General features: G+C 41.6%; 1 protein-coding gene across 1 annotated transcript in view; it reads left to right on the plus strand.

The window, feature by feature from the left end:
* Positions 1-1058: 1058 nt before the first annotated feature.
* LOC102420943 (aromatase) overlaps positions 1059-21600 on the plus strand; it is a 33030-nt gene continuing 12488 nt past the window's right edge. The window contains exons 1-3 of the mRNA XM_023751595.1: positions 1059-1244; positions 7553-7703; positions 19137-19291. Of these exons, the coding sequence (XP_023607363.1) occupies positions 1097-1244; positions 7553-7703; positions 19137-19291 (454 nt within the window). The 5' untranslated portion in view covers positions 1059-1096. The remainder of the gene's footprint in view (positions 1245-7552; positions 7704-19136; positions 19292-21600) is intronic.

The following is a 21600-nucleotide window of genomic DNA, read 5'->3' on the forward strand; positions in this document are numbered from 1 at the left end:
CTGGAAACTTCAGGCACTTTCTAAAGGAAGGTAAACCTTCAAATAGTCATCAGGCCCTGGGGAACTGCATTGAATGGTTGCTCTTTCCTCCCCCTACAAATCTATTCAATCTAGGTATCTTCAACAAATCAGCATCTCTGAAACTCTCTCTTGAGAGTATAGGTATTAGGAAGCCTTATTGTAAAGACAGACTCAACATTAAGTTGTTGAAATACAGAACCAGCAAATCAAACTGAAAATCGTCTTACACAGGAGGTTAGCTGCTGTGAGGAGCAAGGTTGCTGAGTGGCACCTGAGCCTATCGCTGGTGGCATTCTACTCTGTCTGTCCTTTCTATTCTTCCTCCTTCCCATTCTTGTTCTTTTTCCTCTCCTTTATTCTCCCTCTCCCATTCTTCTTTCCTATTACCTTGGACACTGGCCCCACAGGCATTGCTTAATTCAGCCTGTGATGCAAACGGTTTTAAGCCTCACTTGTCCTGAGTGAGTCAACTTGAATTCAATATACAATCTAATGGGGGGCTCTGAGAATGCCTCACTGATGACCAAGAAACACATTCTTGCTAGAGAAGCTTATTCTTTAGGGAAAGCAATTTTGAGCAAGGAAGGGTGTTGGGGATTGCTTTTTTAAAAAAAAAAATGATTTGGCTGCAAGGGGAAAAGATTGCCTATACAAAATCTGCTGATGAAGTCACAGAATGACTCCACCTCTGGAATGAGCTTCATTTTCTTGTATTTTGGTAAGAAATCTGGCTCTCAATTGGGAATTCAGTCACTCTATCCACTCAAGGGCAAAATGATAAGGTTCTATCAGACCAAGCGTCTAAATGAACCTGAGACTATCAAGGTCAAAAATGCTGCATGTCAAGCCAAAAGATCTCTCTTGGGCTTGCTTGTTTTGACTTGTACCCACAGGTCAAATTTGTCTTGTCTAAGTGTCCAATCGCGTTATAAAACAAAGTGCAGCTCTCTGCAATACAGCATCTTCTCAAGGGACAGGAGTCCTAGCTATACCTCTTGGGGGATTCTCTAATTTTTCGGCCCCTTTGATTTCCACAGGACTTTAACGTGCCTCCCTTGAGATCAAGGATCACAGTATGATTTTGGAAATGCTGAACCCAGTGCATTATAACATTACCAGCGTAGTAGTGCCTGAAGCCGTTCCTGTTGCCACCATGCCCATCCTGCTGCTCACCGGCTTTCTCTTTTTGGTCTGGAATTATGAGGACACATCCTCAATCCCAGGTAAGTTATCATTTAGTTTTGTATCTAAGATTATTTACTTGGGCTTTTTTGGTCCATGAGGATAAAGAAATTTTGTAAAAGACACAGAGCAAACCTGGGGAGATGGCTGAACACCACAGCAACATTGGCAAATGAAAAGTTGGGTGAAAATTTTTATATCAATTATCTGTACATTTTAAATGAAAGCATTTTAAAATATATTAGATAATACCTTCTACTCTGTGGTTATCTCTGGTAAGGCAGACTTGGCACAAACCCTTTAAGGTAAGTTTGAGACTGGGAGGAGCAAGGTAAAAATTCAGGGGTTTTTGTTGTTTATTTGTTGAATTTAAATTCATACCAATTTTGCTCTGAAGGTGGAAAAGTCTCTGGAATGCCTTCTGTACTCCTTTCCTTCTCCTTCCCACTCTGCCTCATCCAGGCCTTCTCCATGCCGTCCCTTAACGCCTCTCTCATTTTCTTTTGTTCTTAAGGGGAGTGGGTGATAATGGTACCACCGTAAGGACTGGATGAGGCTGGGCAGTTGAAAGAATGGGGACCACTACAATTCCCTTTGAACGTCACACCCTGATAGATTTTTCAACAAGATCTGTGGGTCAATCAAAAGTAGAGTATAATATAAATAACCAGGTAAATTCAATAGAAACCCCCACCACTCCATTACCATCAGATTAATTCAGAATGAATCAGAAGTATCAGACTAGTTCTTTAGTTTTCAGTGAAAATTCCTTGTGGCAGGCATCTGCCCCAATTCCATAAGCTATACAGTAAGACTGTATTTCAGGAGCATAGTCATTACACACTTCCAAGCATGGGGGTGCCTCAACACAGAGTAATTTAGAGCCGGAGTATGGGGCTGGTGCAAAGTGCCCTGTGTCTGGATTCTTTAAGAATTTCCAGAGAACTGCCTGTCTCTCTGTCTAATTCAGCCTGGTACTTCAGGTTACTTCAATGCCCAATTTAACAGAACACTTAATTTTGTTCTCTACTCCCTGATGGGGTCTGAGGGAAGATTCTTCCATGGTCTTTAACTTGAAATCCTTTCTCACTGAACTTCTTCCCCAGTGGGCTCCCAGGTCAGATTCCAGGAATAGTAGAGGTGAGGTGGGTGCATTTTAAACTAGCCCCCTCGCCCACCACACACACACAGATATTTATGCTGCAGGTGGTGGTAGAACTCCCTCAGCCCCATGAGTGAGGAGGTCAGTCTAGGGCAGTGATGGCGAACCTTTTGAGCTCGGCGTGTCAGCATTTTGAAAAACCCTAACTTAACTCTGGTGCCGTGTCACATATAGAAATTTTTTTGATAGTTGCAACCATAGTAAAACAAATACTTATATTTTTGATATTTATTTTATATATTTAAATGCCATTTAGCAAAAAAAAAATCAACCAAAAAAATGAGTTCGAGTGTCACCTGACACACGTGTTATAAGTTCACCATCACTGGTCTAGGGGGCAAGCATGAGAAGTGGCATCCCTGGAGCTATGGGTCAGGAGCCTCAGTGGCCGCCCATTCTGCCCCCTGCTGTGGGCTGGGGACACCATGCTGCCATACACTGACAGGTCACATATGCTTTGGTTCTCAGCCACACGGGAAGTGGGGGCCCCATGCTGATATTTGAAAAAAAATTTCCCCAAGTGATTTTTCCTGAGCAGCCAGGGTGGAGAGCCACAGATATAAGCCCACCACCTTCATTTGACAGAAGGGGACACTGAGCCCCAGAGAGGCGATCTGCTTTGACAAGAATGAGAAACCATGAAGTTCAACCTCCCCATTTTACAGGTGAGAGGGAAATGGCCTGTCAGATGCCCAGCTGCATGGAAAGTGAAAGCACAGGTGTGGCGGGGCAACTGGAAGTCCTGCTTCCCACGTGGCTGCTCATTTTGCTAGCCAGGGAGCTTCTAGGTCCAGGCTTTCCCTTTGCAAATGTGAGTTCTGCTCAGACTCTGAGATCCCATGTTCCTCGTTAGGAAAGGAAAAGTGAGGAAATTGGCCTTGCTGGGGTAGTTCCAACCAATACTTCTAAACTCCTTTGGCCAGTTCCCTCTCATCACTGGTCTCTGGGTTCTCAATTTTACAGGTTTGGCGAAGCTCAGGGTCAGGAAAGCCAAAGAGGCTTAAGAAGGTGCAATGATTCAAAGCCCTTAAGTTTAAGTTATAGTTTACAACAAAGCAACTTCATACCTATTTTCTCTTGTGATCCTCATAGCACTCTGGTGGGGTGGGTGTATTTCTGCCTATTTTGAAGGTAAAGAACCTGAAACTAAAAGAGGGTAGATATTGCATGGCTACTAAGTGATGAAACTTGGACTCAAATCTAAGCTTCTTCGACCCACACGTACTGAGTGTCCTTGCTACATCAGGCTCTGGGAGGTGAGGGAGACAGGGGGGTATAGAGATGATGCACAGGCAGGTGACTCCGTGCCAGGGAGAGCTATGAGAGTCTGGGTGAGGACTTAGGAGCTCTAGAAGCTTCAGTTCTGGGGAAATGCCACGAGTTCGCTGATCTCTGTGCAGGATTCACAGTTCCTGGCACCTGGCAGCTCTTCCTTCCCCCAAAACACACAGCCATTCCCCAAACTGGCACATGAGTCTTCTCCCCCAGAGCCTCTCTCTGCTCTGGGCACCAGGTCCCCAGAGGGGACATGAGGGAAAGGACACAGCAATATATACTCTTTTCTCCCCTAAGAAAATATTTTATGGAATAGAGCACAGATAAATATGTCATCATGCTCCAGGACAAAAAATAGAATGTTAGCAGAGTCCCCAAAAATGGCTCTTGTGTCTTTTCAATCATACCCTCTCTCCCCACAGAGGTAAATGTGCTTCTGTTAGGTGACAATTACTTCCTGCTTTTTTACAGTTTTACCACCTAATTTCACATCCCCAATCAATATAGTTTAGTGCTGCCTGATTTTAAATGTTTTAGCAATGGAATCCTACATTACTTTCTTTTCTATTTTGCTTCTTTTGCTCAGTTTTATACTTGTAAGATTCATCCTGGTGGTGGCCTGCAGCTGCAGCTCATATGGGCTGTAGTTACACAAACATCTTATATTTAATTACTGTTTCTACTGTTGAAAGACATTTGGGGTTCTCCAGTTTGGGGCTATTGTGAATAGTGCTGCTGGGAACATCCGTGTGTGCAGGTTTCTCTAGGGCAGCAGTTCTCAACCTGTGGGTCGCGACCATCGGAAAACACATATAGCATATCAAATATTTACATTATGATTCATAACAGTAGCAAAATTACAGTTATGAAGTAGCAACAAAAATAATTTTATGGTTGGGGGTCACCACAACATGAAGAACTATATTAAAGGGTCGCAGCATTAAGAAGGTTGAGAACCACTGCTCTAGGGTGTATACCTAGTGTGAAATACCTTTCACACAACAGCTTCTTGATTAGATAGCAGGCAAGAGGCCCAGTTGTTGGCTTCACAAAGGCTGTCTCTATACTAAATTGCAGTCAAGCATTTACTGCTCCTCTTAGGGCAGTGATGGCGAACCTTTTGAGCTCGGCGTGTCAGCATTTTGAAAAACCCTAACTTAACTCTGGTGCTATGTCACATATAGAAATTTTTTGTTATCTGCAACCATAGTAAAACAAAGACTTACATTTTTGACATTTATTTTATATATTTAAATGCCATTTAGCAAAGAAAAATCAACCAAAAAAATGAGTTCGCGTGTCACCTCTGACACGCGTGTCATAGGTTCGCCATCACTGTCTTAGGGTGAAAACAGTTCCTGCATCTGCTGCATGCCTAGATAAGCATCTCCAAAACCAAGAGAGCAGCTTAATATGTGGCTGCAACCAGAATATTTCCCTAATGTCCTACTGAAGTTTCTCCCCTCCTAAAGCATTCTTCTCTCTAGCTGGAAGGTGTAAGATATGTGTGTAAATGAAAGGATCATATTGTGTTATAATTGCTTGATTTTGCACTTTTTCTTCACATAGTCTCCTCTCGTGCCCAGGACTCTGCTGAGGACCTACTTACACTTATCATCCCATCTCTAGTCCCTAATTTGGAGCTAGTGTCTACACATAGTTGGGTCTCAGTGTTTATTGGATGAATTAAGCTGACCTATGAATGATCACTAAGGACCCAACACTCTGATTCTCTTCTGGTTAGAACACTCAGGTTTCCAACCTAAGTAAAGTTCACTGCAATCTCCCTTTTGAGTAGACACAGCTCTGCACTGGCATCTCTTATATTTGAATGGTGGTTCCCAAACTTTTAGATAAAAAATGTTTCTCATGAGCCTAGGACAGTGGTCAGCAAACTGCGGCTCGCGAGCCACATGCGGCTCTTTGGCCCCTTGAGTGTGGCTCTTCCACAAAATACCAACTTCTGCGCATGGGCCACGAAGTTTCAATCGCACTGTACGTGCGTGCCCGCAAGTGGTATTTTGTGAAAGAGCCACACTCAAGGGGCCAAAGAGCCGCATGTGACTCACGAGCCACAGTTTGCCGACCACGGGCCTAGGACATTGAGTAAGCAAATGTTGAATAAATCTACTTCCAATAGCCAGATGTTTGACCTCATTTGGAATAAGTGTATTTGATACAATGATATTTTTCTATTTTTATAAAACTATAAGCGCAACCTAAAATACTCTAAAACAATGACATGTAAAAGTTTATTTTCTATATTATATATACATCTAATTAATTTTAAAAATTCATTCAGAAAACATTTATGGATCATCTACAATGTTTTAAGTTGTAACTATCCAGGAAAGTATTTGGTTGTTATGCATATTTCAATTGATAGCAGGTTAGTATATCTCATGACATCTTTAAGGAAATACATAATCAATTAAACTTGCTTATTTAAATCTTTTTAAGAACTTAAGAAAATTATTTTATATAAAGTCAGTTATCTACTTATAGTGTTATTAGTATAAAAGATTAAGAAGCCTTTGAAAATGTTTTTCTTTTATAGATGTGAACGAAGTTCTTCATGTTAAAAAACAAACAAACAAATAAAAAACAGCTAACAGTCTTGCCCACATTAATGCAACTCTTGCATAGTTAAGAACTTTGCCAAGTTTGGAACTAAATATCTAATTTAGATTACTTAAGAAAAAGCTTAGATTATCTAGATTATTATTACACAACTACTGCCCATAAAGTGAGAGTAATGCCTCACACAGTTGTGCATGTTTTGCTTTATAACTATTTCACTAATAGAATGGACTTAAAGGAAAAGATTTAAAAAACTAATACATACTTTATAAATAAATTCCTAAAATCTTGCCTAGAAGCCTTTGTCTAACTTTTCATCACCACTGGTGAATTCAAGCTACCAAGTTTGATATCTGATATAAGCAAGGAGAAAATTCCTTAGCTGTTCTCTGAATTCCTATCTTCAAAATCCTGCCTTTGTCTGCCCTAGAGGGGTAGCTCAGTTGGTTGGAGCATCTTCCCAGTCAGGGCATATACAAGAATCAACCAATGAATGCATAAATACATGGAACAATAAATCAGTGTTTCTCTCTCTCTCCTTTCATCTTTCTCTAAAATCAATAAATTAAATGATTTTTTATAAATTCTGCCTATGTCTGCATAAGCAAGGATGAAAGTGGCTGAGTAAAACCACATTGAAGGACTAAAACTCTGGTCTAAAAACTGATCAGACTCACTGCCCACTTAAAGTTTTAGGTTTATTTTGTCTAATGAGATTTAGCTTAAGATTCTTTTCTTAAACTGAGTCCTTTTTGAAGGAAAAAGGATGAATATTATTTGTTTAGACATTACCTTTGCAGGCCATGTTTTTCTTAGTTTAAAAGGTTACACCATAAAATTTTTTTCAAAGTTTATACCAAAACTACAACCTAATTCTGATCCACCCATTAGGTCAACTGGGGTATTTAAATCAAAAGTTTTCAGACAAAACTAGGTAGTCAAACAGATCTGTCAGTTTGTCACTTTCCCTGGGGTCTATGCTTATAACTGACAGACTGATTAACTTGTATTTGAAACTCACTGACACCATTTAACATGGCAAGAAAACAGTAGACACATGCCCTCGTTCATTCTGCATGAAATGATTGAGACCAAATGGAACTAGTATGGTGTGGACAATGAATTCCTTTTTACTCATGAAGGGGTAAAGAATTCTAGTTAAGCTTACTGGTTTATTTTTTTTTTTAATTTTTAGTGATTCACAGATATACATCAGGAGATGTAAAAAAAAAAAAAACCACTTAGGTATAAAAGAACAAGAACAGCAGTAGAAAAGCAGTTTCTCTTTTTGGCGTAACTGGAATGCTGACTGTGACTTGATGGTTTTCCTAGGTCCTGGCTATTGTATGGGAATTGGGCCCCTCATCTCCCACTTCAGGTTCCTGTGGATGGGGATTGGCAGTGCCTGCAACTACTACAACAAGATGTACGGAGAGTTCATGAGAGTCTGGGTATGTGGAGAGGAAACACTCATTATCAGCAAGTAAGTCTATTAATAATCAGAGACCCATTTTTAAAGTCAAAGCTGGGCTTTTTCCTATTCAAAAAACAAACTTACTTATTTTGATATCTTGCCATCTTTGCTCCTGAGGCTATGGTTTTACTAGTACAGTGAAAGTGAGATATTTCTAAGTAAAAAATCTAACATTGCAAACCAGTGGAACAAATAATGAATGGGCTTTGCCTGAAGCCAGCGCTACATAGATAAAAAACTCTGGAAAGCTGGGAAAGTATTCACAATCTCTCTAATCAGTGAATGTGGAGAATATAGATGGTCTGTTTTCAACAAAACATATTTTAGAGAGCAGCATTATCTTTTCTGCTTTCCTAAGCATGCCTGAGACAAAAATCTGACAGGACCAGTTTGCTAGGGTGTTTGTAATAACAGGCTAGTGGGCATCGCTAGAAGGGTAACAGTGCATAAAGAAGCCATCCATCTGATGCTATCCTATTAATGACTGCATGCTGGTGTCCCAGCTGAGTGATCTTATTAAATAAAGCAGGAACACTATTGCCTATCAGAAGAAATGATGCCCCCCACTGTCATATTATCTAGATAACTTCAGCAGATTGAATTCACTCCAGGGTTAATCAAATATGCATTGATTGTATAGAATTAGCTTTGTGAAATACCAGTTTTCTTATTTAGTAACTAGAGGCCCAGTGCACGAATTCATTCATGCACAGGTGGGGTCCCTTGGGGTGGGCTGTGAGGCTGGGGGCGCGAGCTGGGGCCCAGCTCACGCCCCCAGCCTCACAGCCCCACAGCCCTGCCTGGCACCTCACCTTGGCCTGGCACCGCCCCCTCACCTGCTCCACCATCCCACCTGCGGGGTGATTGATTGGGCCAGGGTCCTGGCCCAACTCCCTCAGCACCTGGAAGCTAGACGGCAGCCCCGCCCCTCGTTAGCTCGCTGTCTTCAGGACGATTGGTGGGGCAATCGAGCCCCCACTCACTCCTGCCGTGGCCTGGTGCTGCCCACTCACCTGCTCCACCATCCAGTAGCGGTCCCACTCTTGTCAGGGCCCATCGGGGCTGGCAGCACCTCCACTGCAGCGCCGCGTCGCTGACATCCGCCATGTTCCATGCTGCCCCCTGGTGGTCAGTTCATGTCATAGCGAGCGGTCAAACTCCCAGGTGAACTCTAGGTCAAGGGGACAATTTGCATATTAGGCTTTTCTTATATAGGATCATAGAAAATGGAGAATGTCAGAAAGAGCATATTTGACTAGACTCTCAGGTATCTTTACTAGATTTTTAGCAGCTTTGCCAACATTGTCTCATTAATGAATTTTTATATTTACAACACTTAGTGGGGCTTTACCCACAAACTAAGGCTGGCCAGGGTCTTTTACTGATTAGAATGATTTGTTTAGATACATAGACTATCACCCAGAAGTAAAGTGAAGCATTTCTGGAAACTACACTGATTTTTTTTCAGGCCAATATTACATATATCATTTCATAAAATACCATATTATCCTCAAAGCCCAATTCTCTGAACCAAATACCTGAAAGAAGGAAGTGAGGGAGAAAAATGTCTTAATCCTTCCAAATATTGTTAACTATTTTAATGTTATTTTTGACCAATCTAACACCTCACTTTTTGCCTTGGTTTTTTCTGTTTCTTCAGTTTGGTGATGTTGCACTTTTAAGGCAGACCATGCTTACACAACTGATGTAAAGAGCTTCAGATGGAAATGTCACTTCATTCAGTTCACTGTGAAACACTCTAATGTAGTGGTTCTCCCAGAGTGGTCCCTCAGCCAGCAGTATCAACATACCTGGGAACTTATTAGAAATGTACATTCTTGGGCCCCAACCTGACCCACTAATAGGAATGGCTGGGGTGGGCCCACTTACATGTTTTCAGAAGCTCGCCAGGTGGCTAGGGGCAGTCAAGTTTGAGAAGCACCCTCAGGGCTAGGCCATGATTACTCTTGGATTTCACTTCTCTTGAGCTATTGAACTGGTCAGCCAAATGTGAGTGAATTTGGTATGTTCTCATTTTAAAAATCAATATTTTACTCACTTTTGCAACTGACTGCAATCTCCAAATGTCCTGGGACTGATGACATTTGGACGTGGGGATTGGACATCCCCAGCACAGCAAGCTGCCTTCCCCCGCTCAGGTCAGCATCTGCCTTCCTTGTCACCTATTTCCCCCTGCAGACAGGTGCAGTGACCCACAGGATATTCATCCAAAAGGTTATCTGCCCACAGCTCAGGATCTGGAGCAGTGGTTCTCACCCATGCTGCACATTGAAGTCATTCAAAGAGCTTTGAAAACCCCAATGCTCAGGCATCAGCAGTGTTTAGAGCTCTCCGGGTGATTCCAAAGTGCTGAGGAGCTTGAGGGGGGAGAGGAGGTAAGAAGTTTCCAGAGCAGGGGTCCTTTCCCTGGGGCTGGGGGAACTGGAGTTGGAATGGTTTTCTCTTATTGTGTTACCCTTAGGTCTAGCTCAGGTGGTGGTCATGTTAGACTAGAATTGGAGTGAAGAATGACGCACGCACGGAGAAAGGAGCAGGGGACCAGAATAGAAATCACTCTTAGATCCTGGATGCTTACATCACCAGATAAATTCCCTGGAAGCCAAAGCCACTTCCTGAAGTGGGACCCTCACTGCAGTGAGGGGTGGGTGGCATCCGGCCACTCTGCTGTCTTAATTAGGAAAGTCACCTTAGCGACCTGACCAAGTCAGGTGCTGATTCACGCTGGAGACGTGGACACTACCCATCCTGCCCTTTCCCCCAGCTCTTCCAGTTCTTTCTTTGTCCTGTCCTCACAGGCTTTTCACTGGTTGGAGTCTTCGTGTTCTTTTTAATTGCCTCTGAGCCACTCAATTTTGTTAAGAGCCTAGGCCCCCCCGACAGGAATAGGACATGTTTGTCCCTATTCCCTTTCCCTGACTGTTCTTCAGGTCCCTTCCAGGACTACCTGTACCTCTTGAAAAGACCCCACTGGACCTCAGAAAGCTTTTTATTTTTATATAAATAGTTTGCCAGATCTCTTTTCTTTTGAAAAGTTTGAGATCTGTAGTGATTATAACTGTGTAGAGATTATGGCTCAACTTTTCTAACCAGTTTAGTTCTGAAGTGATGAGGGTGCAGAACTTTGGGGCAGGAACCAGGGGTGGGGGTGGGGCTGGGGGCTGGGCAGGCATGAGTGTTGCTGGGATGTGGCCTGAGCAACTCCAGGCTTTGGGGGAAGGTCCATCTAATCATCTGTACATAAAGTATGCACAACTCCCTAATCAGATATGTGCTAAATCAATGAGGGTCTACAGAAGTTTTGCATGACACTATATGTCATACATAAATTATTTTTTGTCATGAATACAAAAAAACTGTGGAAAGCATTCATAAAACAGAATTAGCAATGGACATGCTAATTAGGGTCATATTTGCATGTATATTAGCAATTAACATAGCAATTAGGGTTATAGTACATGTTTTAGGAAATTTATTTATTTACTCTTTTTTTAAATACTCACCCAAGGATATGTTTTCTTTTTATTTATTTTAGAGAGAGAGGAAGGTAGAGGGAGAGAGGGAGAGAGAAATAGCGATCATTTGCTTCTTGTAATGGCCCCAAACAACTGGGGATCGAACCTGCAACCTAGGTATGTGCCCTGACCTTTTGGTGTACAGGGCAACACTCCAACCAACCAAGCCACACCAGCCAGGGCATATTCATTTATTCTTTAAACATATATTTATTGAGAATTTACTAATTCTCAATACTAAACACTGGATGATCCTAAGTTATCATAATCATTATTGGTTCTCCATTTATTTATTAAATAAATATTTACTGAGAACTTACTATGTTCCCTGGATATCATAAACAAATCAGCCAAAGATCCCTACTGTCATAGAGAAATACGTTGTTCTATTGTTAATATACTAACAATAAAGAAGTAAAATGTATAGTATATGAGTAGGGTAACCAACCATCTCAGTTTTCCTAGAACTTGGGGTTTCCTAGGATGTGGGATTTTTAATGCTGAAACTGGGACAATCTCAGGCAAACTAGGATGGTTGCTCACAAAGTTAACAGGTAGATATATGCTATACAGAAAATTAAAATAGGGTAGGGGAATGCGGAGGGTCTGTTGTAAGGTTGGGAGCACAATTGTAAATAAGTGGTCAAGGCAGACCTCATTGAGAAATAGCATTTAATTAAAGACCTAAAGAAAGTGAGTGGAAAAGCCATGCAAAAACCTAGAGGAAAAACATTCCAGAGAGAAGGAACAGCAAATGCAAAGGCACTGAGGTAAGAGTCTGTCCGAAACATGTAAGGAATAAGAAGGATAACAATATGGCTAGTGGAAGAGTAGTGGAGATGGGGTTAGAGAGGGAATAGGATAGCCAAATCTTTTGGGGCCTTGCAGGCCATTGTAACAACTCTGGCCTGTACCCTGAGTAAGATGTAGAACCATTAAGGAGTTTAAGCAGAAGACATATCTGACTTATTCATGTTTCAGCAGAATCATTCTGACTTCTCTGTTAGGAAAAGATGGTGAGGGGACAAGGGATGGGTACAAAGAGAGAAATTAGTCAAAAAATGATGGTGGCTGGTCCAGGTGAGAGCAGTAAGGTAATAAGATGATGAAATAAAATTCTGGATATATTTTGAAGGCAAAGCCAATAGGTGCTAACAGACCGGATATTCGGTGTGAGAGTCAAGGTGATGCCACAGTTCATGCCTGAACACCTGCAAGAATGAAGATACTGAGTTATGTGAGATAGGTGGGACAAGTTTGGGATGGGGAGAAATCAGCTTTGATTCCATTTCAGACATTTTGACTTGACAGGTCTTGTAGATGTCTAAGTGGTTTGTTGAGAAGCAAGGTCTAAGCCTTCCAACTGTCAACAAAACCTCACTGTTACCAATCCAATGCCAACAGGAGTCCCTAGTCTGTGGTGCAGTGAAAGGAGTAATTTTATTCAGATAAAGAGTTTGCAAACCACAGAAAGGTGGCCTCCAGTAGAAACTGAAAGTGTGCACCTCCAAAGCAAATGGGAGGCTCACATATATAAAGTGCCCACCTTGGACCCTGATTGATCCATTTTATGCAAATGAGAAATCCAAATTTATATCATTTGATTGGTCTAAATAACACTGTCCTGAACGGTTGGATTAGTACATCTTGATTGGTCTTTGGGAGCTGCTTTCATTGATTGGGAAAGATACAAATGAGGGCATAAAGACCTAAAGAAAGTGAGGGAGAAAGCCATGCAGCTCTGATTAGACAGGGCAGGTCTCAGTCCATTGGTCAAAATATGATTCTAGCAACTCCTTTATAAGGTTTGGCTCAGTGAGCAGGAACACAATGCAGGGGGTTTGGCAGCTCAGTCTGTGGCTTTTCCCTGATATGCAATGTGCATGTAAACAATGGCTGCTAGACTCTGATTATGAATTTGGGTACAGTTAATCACAAGGAGTCCTTCTTGGCAGATATATTCCTTTCTGGGGTCCACAAGATCCTCCACCATAGTCAGAAACTAGCAAAGGAAGCTAGACAGAGAAAGGGAAACCAGGAGAGGACGGTGGTCTGAACACCAGGTGGCAAATACGTATCAGGGAAGAGGGGATTGCTAACCATAACATGTAAATACAGAGATCTGAGTGTTGCATTTAGCAATAGGAAGGTCACAGATAACCTTGACAAGAGCATGGTGGGGACAAGAGAGTGGTTAAGGCAAAAGTCTGACTAGAGTAAAGAATGGGGGAAGAAGAATTGGAGGCAGCAGGTGAAATAAATTTTCCAAGCAGTTTGCCATAAAGTAGGAATTTCATCCACAGGAACAGGAGGGAAAGCTGAATATATGGGCACAGATCCTGATGGTTGAAGCTTGCAGAGATTCCAGTTGCTTCTGTTTTCTCAGTAAAATTGGAAATAAAGTCTTTAACTGAGAGTGAGGGAGGAGGAAGTGGAACATTTGAAGAGAGAGGAGGCAGGATACAACAGTCGTCTGGAAGAGTGAGTGAGTGAGTGAGTGAGTGAGTGAGTGAGTGAGTGAGTGAATGGACTAGGGAAATGTAGTAGACTTGCCAGCTGCACTAAGTGGTTAAACGTAACTGAGACCTGTCAGCAGTGTGTGGGTGGGGGTGGGAGGCAGTTCCCAGCACCATTCAACTGCCAGGTGCAAGCACAGAGTAAGCCAAGAACTGGGTTTAACCAGGGTTGTGGTTTTACAAGACAACTATGGCAAAGTAAGGAGAGGGTCAAGGGAATTGAGGATGCATGGAAGAGAGTGATTTTAATGATTGATAATAAAATACTTTTCAAACTTTCTATTGAGAACATGTTCAAATGAACAGGAAAGTTAAAAGAGAAGTCCTCCCCTGCCCTCCCCATGAAAATTGATCTTTGGAAGAGACCAGGTCAGTTGTCTTGTAGGCTGCCCCACATTCTGAATTTCTCACATTGTTTCATTATGGTGTCATTTCACATATTTTTCTATTCCCTGCAATTTTTATACATTAAAAATTAGGTCTAAATGCTTAATTAGATTCAGGGTAAACATTTTTATAATAATAGTTCCTTGGTAGTACAAGCATTTCATACTGCTTCACATCAAGAGACCAGGAAAGGTTGTCCCACTATTAATGATACTAAATTTAATCTAGTATCAGTTTGATCTCTCTTGCAATGACCCCAGTACTTAAGCTGGTTAAGTGAGGATATTAGAAGGGCAAAGGACAGTGAAAAGGTGATAGGATTGATGGAGCACAAACTTCAGGCACAGAATAGGTCTAGACAAGGCAAGTATTTCCAAATGTTGGGGACCAATTATTCCATTAATTGTCTCCTCCATATTTCTAGTGCTCATTACTCTTGAGCCTGGCCACAGACGTGTGGGTCCTTTAAACTCAGAACACTTACCACTTACGAACTTACTTCCTGGCTCCTTTCCATTTTGAATAGACAACAGGTTTGCTATCTTTGGAGATATCTTTTTACTTTAGTTATGTTTAAAGAATAATGACTCCAGTTACCAGACAACTAACACTACCCTCTATCCCTCTGAGCTTGGGGACTCCCTCAGTCTCTCCTCAAGATGATAAATCCTCACTCTCCCAATGTGTCAGTATAACATCTCCCTCAACCGGTGTTACAGTGCACGAGCTCAGGCGGGGCGAGTTCTCTAATGTGCTACTGAGTGCCAGAGAGCTCTGGGCCTGGTTCTTCGTTCTTCACCAACCTTCTCTTACTCACTTTCCCAATTTACTCTGGTTAGATAAAGCCAGCCTGCTTTTGATAAAAGACCTAGTTGAAATTGCTTGTCTGCTCGCCCGTCATACTTGGCTTGCTGTGTGTATCACTTCTATCTTGACAGCTTCGTGCTTTGCCAAGGCTGAGCCTGGGACTCAAAATAACTGAGATGTTGGTGCCCCCTAGCGGACACATTGATTTTTAAAGTTGGGTCTTTATTAACTAGCACTTCATTTGGTCTTAGTTTGGGGCTTCTTGTTTTCTTTTTTTAAAATAAACATTGTGATAAAGGTGAGCTGTATTTATTTATTCATTCATTTTTAAATATGTTTTTATTGATTTCAGAGAGGAAGGGAGGGGGGGAGAGAGAGAGAGAGAGAGAGAGAAACATCAATGATGAGAGAGAATCACTGATAGGCTGCCTCCTGCGTGACCCCCAGGGGGCACCGAGCCTGCAACTTGGGCATGTGCCCTTGACTGGAATCAAACCTGGGACCCTTCAGTCTGCAGGCCGATGCTCTATCCACTGAGCCAACCCAGCTAGGGCTCTTGTTTTCTTTTTAAAATTGATTAGTAATTCCTCAAAATAAGTGGACAAACATACATCAATAGAGAACCACATAAATAACTTATTTTATGTAATAAAAACATAAATGGACAGGCCAGTGTGGTTAATGTAGTATACAAAAGCTCCAGGAGTCAGAGCAAGAAAAATAGTGTTCGGCTTGTCTTCTAAACACTAAAAAATTTTAGATACAAATTTGTGAATAAAGAATAGACAAAGTACTTCCTATCCACTTTAATTATAGAATGAGGTCAAGGAAGGTAAGAAAAGCTAGAGTTCTGAAATCTGTTAAAAATTTCAGTCTTCTCTGTAGCATGATTTTTCTATACAGGACAAGATTTTAGCTGTTTATCAGTCAAATTAATTCCCTGAAATATAAATAGAAGCATCTGGAGTTTTTGTTTTTGTTCTTGTTTCTAGGAAGAGGGAAACTTGTCCAAGAGTTGGGATCATTTGATGAATATTATCTGGAATCAAGTCAAGAGAACATTTTCCTTAATACAGAGTGTTTTGATTTGAACATATAATTTTTTCACAAGTAATTTATTCACTTAATAATTATGTTTTCATTTCTTGGTATTGCCATTATTTCAGGGCCTTTCTTTTAAAGTTTAAATAGGACTATGGAATCCATCACAAGTGGGAGAGTTTCGCTAATTAGCCTAACCCGCTCAGCCAGCACAGAGTTGTTTTGGCCCAATGTCTTCTATGAGAATGTGTTTTTCACAGGCATTAACCGAACAACCTCATTAAGGCAATGTCATTCTTTTAGGAGCCAAGTGTCAACTTTGACAGGGAGAAGCAAGTGTTAAGATGGTCACTCCAGCCTGTGTAAGAACTGGGCTCACAAGGACAAGTTGCATGTACTATAGCAGCCATACCCCATGTTTGAGAGTTATGTGTTCAGGAAACGCTCATAGTAAGAGATTTTGCAGTTGAGAAACAAAATTTCAGTGGAGAAATGAGGAGGAAGAACCAAAGTTGCTTGCAGTAAACACATGAAAACTTGAATAAATATTAAGTTCACACAAAAAATAAAATAACAACATTGTATAAAATGAAGGTAACACCAATGATATTTTATGCCTCTTGAATTTGCACAATTGAGCATTGCACAGTTACTTTCCATCTTCTATCCTTTGCACACCGAAGAAAAAAAAATCCAGGTTTTCCTCTTTTGTAATAAATACCAAAGAGATGTTTATAAATATACGCTGCTTTCTCACAATAATGTGCATATTTTCTTCCTATTCCTCTGCTCGAATGTGCAGTCCCTTGCCAATGTTAAGATCTATCTCTGAACTCCTTTCTGGTCTCAGAAAGATGGGATAATCTATAATCCTCAAGTGGAAAAAGCTCTGGGGATCTATTTTAACTTACCTAGCAGACCTGTGTGGATTCATTCTCAAGCCCCAAGTCAAGAACTATCTCACTGCAGCTCTGCCTGTGGCAGATCCCCACCAGCACACACACGGACAACCCTCATACATGGCTTGCCTCCCGCCCTGTTCACACAACTGAAACACAGACTGATGGCAGTCTGCCCCGCCTCAGCTATCCTCACGTCTCCCATAGCTGCACTGCAGAAAACCTCTGCTCTTTCTCTACTAACCACTCTGCCCCTTTTTATTTTTACCTGTTTATTTTGTTATTTTTAACCCTCACCCAAGGATAACCTTCATTGATTTTAGAGAGAGGGGACAGGAGAGAGAGAAACATCGATTGGTTGCCTCCTGCACATGCTCCAACCAGAGACAGGACCCACAACCTAGGTATGTCCCCTGACCAGGAATCGAACCCAAGACCCTTTTGTGCATGGGAAGATGCTCCAATCAACTGAGCCACACTGGCCAGGGCTCTGCCCCTTTTTAAATTCTCAAACTCCGGTCGCTTTTTCTCATACCTGCAAGAAAAATGGCTATCAATCTGAATATACTTGTGTGGAAATTTCTGAAGTTGCAGAAAATATATGTAAAGAAGTAAAGCTGCCTATGCTTACATTTTGTTGGAAATTTGCATTTGGCCATGTTGTCCATATATAAATACTGTGACATAGGCCTGGTAATTTAAAGCGCCTATTGTCATGCCTCTCGGAGTTGGAGCATACTTTGTTAGCAATGAAGCCAGGGGATGATAAATGAGACCTGGTTTGTGCCCGAGCACTGACTCTGTGGTCCTCTGTGTACTCCGTATTCCTGTTGTCTACCCAGCAGCACAGGGGTGGCTGCGGGCCCCTACCTCAGAGATGGCATGTTCTGGATTTAAGTATAACAAGGCTGGCCTTGGAGGGAGAAGGCTGAGCTGTGGCCTCTCTTGCCTCACTCAGCCGCAGCCATGCAGCCCTGTGAGTGAGGATTTGGGGGTTTGGCTACCTGCACCTCTCTGGACCTTATTTTGTCTGCCTAGTATCCTCACTGCACTGACTTTTTTCCAGATACTTTAGATAACCACATGTGATTTCCCCAAGTGGTGTTTGTGCCTGGTCTATGCCTACAACACAATATTGGCATTTATGAAAACAATGGACATACAAACACCACATGTCCCGCTTACTATCTTCCCTGTCCTCTGATAAACATCCCATCTGTCTTCACACACCCTCCATCTTACTCACCAGACAGATAACTTATTAACTCATGTCAACTTTGACGTCCAGTCTCCTGACCCACGTTGTTCATGGCCCTGGCCATCACTTAGCCCTCGTCCAGGAGGCCTGCTTCTCTTGGGCCCTACACTAACCTATTTTCCAATCTTGGCCCCTTTCCACAGAAAATGTAGTGACTCACAGCACTTCTTAATTTTTCTCTTGGTAGAGGAAAAAAGAATTTATTCCCTCTACCCCACAATTCTCAACTTCATAAATTCCCAGCAGACTTTTCCTCCCAAGAGTCGTCCCCTGCCCAAATCCTCACACACACAACAATTCTCCCTCTCCTGTGTTGCTTGCACCCCATCCAATAAACCCACCCTACCCTTTATCCTAAAGAGAATAATTTTCCTGTTATCCTTTATCCTTCTGATTGTCAAATTACTTAAATTATTCATTTATCTTCCCAGTGCCATAGGTTAACATCTAAGCAGTTTTTCAAAAAATTGATTTTAGAGAGAGAGAAGTCATAGACATGGACAACAGTGTGGTGATTCGGGGGGAGGTGGAAGAAGGCTTAGCGGGGATAAATGGTGATGGAAAAAAATAAAATAAAATAAATAATTAAAAAAACAGCCCTGGCCGGCTTTACCCAGTGGTTAGAGAATACACTTGGGTCAGGATGTGTGCAGGAGGCAACCTATCAATGTGTCTCTCAGATTGATGTTTCTCTCTTTCTCTCTCCCTCCTTCCCTTCCACTCTCTAAAAATCAATGGGGGGAAAAATATCCTCAGGTGAGAATTAACCAAAAATTAATTAAATAAATAAAACTTGAAAAATAAAAAAAAAGAAAGACATTTTTCAACTGGAGAGGGATGTTCTTATGCTAAGAGAAGTGCTTATTCAATATGAACACTAGAAATCATGCATGGCATGTAGCTCAACATGCATTTGCTAAGAGAGCCACCTGTAATCAAAATCATCACCAGGGGTTCTCCTGATCCTTGAAAATTAACCCCAAGGCTTGCTTTCTCTGCAGGTCCTCAAGCATGTTCCACGTAATGAAGCACAATCACTACATCTCCCGATTCGGCAGCAAACTTGGGCTTCAGTGCATCGGCATGCATGAGAATGGCATCATATTTAACAATAATCCAGCCCTCTGGAAAGTTGTTCGACCTTTCTTTACAAAAGGTAATCAGGTGCCTGGCTACCTCCTGCTCTTGTCTGTGAATGTGCCTTTTTTAGAACTCATTCTTAAATTCTGCTGCTTCAGTTTTGAAATAAAGATATGAGCTAGCGTGCATTATACATTTACTATATAGTAGGCACTGTTCTAAATACTTGATATTTTAATCCCACAGTAACCGTGGGTGATAAAACACTCTAATCACCTACACTTCACAAATGAGAAAACTGAGGCATAAGGAGGTTAAATAACTTGCCCATGATCCAAACATTCATAAATGGTGGCCCAGGAGACAACCCAAGAGCCTACGTTTTTAACCACAACTTCCATTCCTCTGGTTAACACACAAAGCGATTTTATGGGCATGAAGAAGAGATAGAGCTCTAAATTTAGGACCATTCAATTAAAAATTGAGTGTGTCTGCCATATGTTTGATTTAAACACAGCCAACAATGTGTTCGCTGCATCACTGGCTGACATCCAGATGTTTTAAAGAAAGCAACTTGTGAATTTAAAAGTAGGAAGGACTCTATATGTCACTTCATCAGCCTCTGAGTTTTATAATTGAATTCAAAGTCCTACAGAGGTTGTGATTTTTGTCCAACATAGCAAGTCATGGATAAGCAGAGACCAGAACCCAAGTCTCCTTATCTAGTGAGTCCCGCTGGAAATGAAGCTGTTGGGGGATATACGTGACCAGACTTTGATATTAACATCAAGAAACATAGTCATGCCTTGGAAATGTTGTCAGTGATGGCAACTGGCTAGATGATTTTAGGTCTGACCATGCACCATCAGTATTCTTTCCTCCAGTCAGCCTTGCAGGAAACCCAGATGTCTCCTGCATGGCTGCTGAGACAGGGAAAAGCTATGCCTGTTCCCGCTGGGTGCTGATTCCCCTCTGCTGAGCTGTCCATCATGAAGACTCACCACAACTCTGTTGTAGACTCTGTTAGTTTCCCCTTGCTACTGTAACAGGTTACCACAAACTCGGTGGCTTAATACAACACATTGTTTTACAATTCTGTATGTCAAATCTGACATGGGTCTCACTGGGCTCAAACCAAGCTGGGATGTGTTCCTTCTGGAGGCTCCCTGGGAGATCTGTTTCTCTGCATTTTCCATCCTCAGAGGCCACCCACATTCCTTGGCATGTGGCCCCTTCCTCTGTCTTCAAAGTGGGTTGAGCCCTTTTTATGTCACATCTCCATGACCATCCTTCTGTCATCACATCTCTTTCTGACCTCAGCTTAAAAAGGTTTTCTGCTTTTAAGGACTTACATGATTAGGAGGGCCCACCCAGGTACTACACAATATTCTCCCCATCTCAAGGTCCTTAATTTTAATGATATGTGCCAAGTCCCCTTTTCCATGTAAGGTAACATATTAACAAATTCCAGGGATTAGGGTCTGGACAACTATTCATATTGGGGCAGATAAGTCCTCTTATGCCTGACAAAATTGCAGAATATGTTAATGAAAAGAGTATAGGATACAGGATTATAGGTTGTGGATTCTATTCCAAGCTCTTCCATTTTACTAGTTATATGACCTTGGACAAGTCACTCAGGGTCTCTGAGCTTTAGTTTCCTTATCCTTAACAAGTAATAAACACTAGAGAACTTGAATTCTAGAGTTATTGTAAAAAATAAATGAAATCATGCTGTAAGATCCTATAGAATATAAGTTTTATTTTACTTTATCATTTGGTCCAGTTATATTAGAAATATGTGAACTAGTACTTAGGAGCAATTAACTATCATATACCATTATTCTCTATTCTGACATGCAAGAATTGATAGAATCTCTAAACTCATCCATTTGTTTAACAAACTACTCTCTTCTCATCATTGAATTAGGTGCCCAGAACACAATAAGAAACAAGATATGATCCTGGCCCTCAAGGAATTTATAATGGGAGAGGGAGCAGAGTACCTTGCCAGACACCCTCCTCAATAATGTGTATGGTTGAGGCGTGTGCAGAATGTACAGAGCACAGACCAATAGGCCATCTAAAGCACACTGAGAGGCCCTGGCCAGTGTGGCTTAAGGACTCTGACTTTAATAGCAAGTCTGAATAATAAAAAACATAAAAAGGAAGATTGCTCTAAAGCTTAAAGATACTTAGAACAAAGAGAGAAAGGGGTGCTTTAAGAGTTAAACTCTCAAGATAGATCATCTACCATCAGAAGCCACTAGCTACTCAGATGGTAAGGAGCAGAGCAGGGGGTGAGATCAGAACCAGTGCACTCTACCTGTCTTCATTCATTCACTCATCCATTTATGCATTCCTCTATTCAACAAATATGTTTTG

The sequence above is a fragment of the Myotis lucifugus genome, unplaced genomic scaffold, assembly GCF_000147115.1.
Source record: "Myotis lucifugus unplaced genomic scaffold, Myoluc2.0 scaffold_23, whole genome shotgun sequence".
NCBI classification, from domain to species: Eukaryota; Metazoa; Chordata; class Mammalia; order Chiroptera; family Vespertilionidae; genus Myotis; species Myotis lucifugus.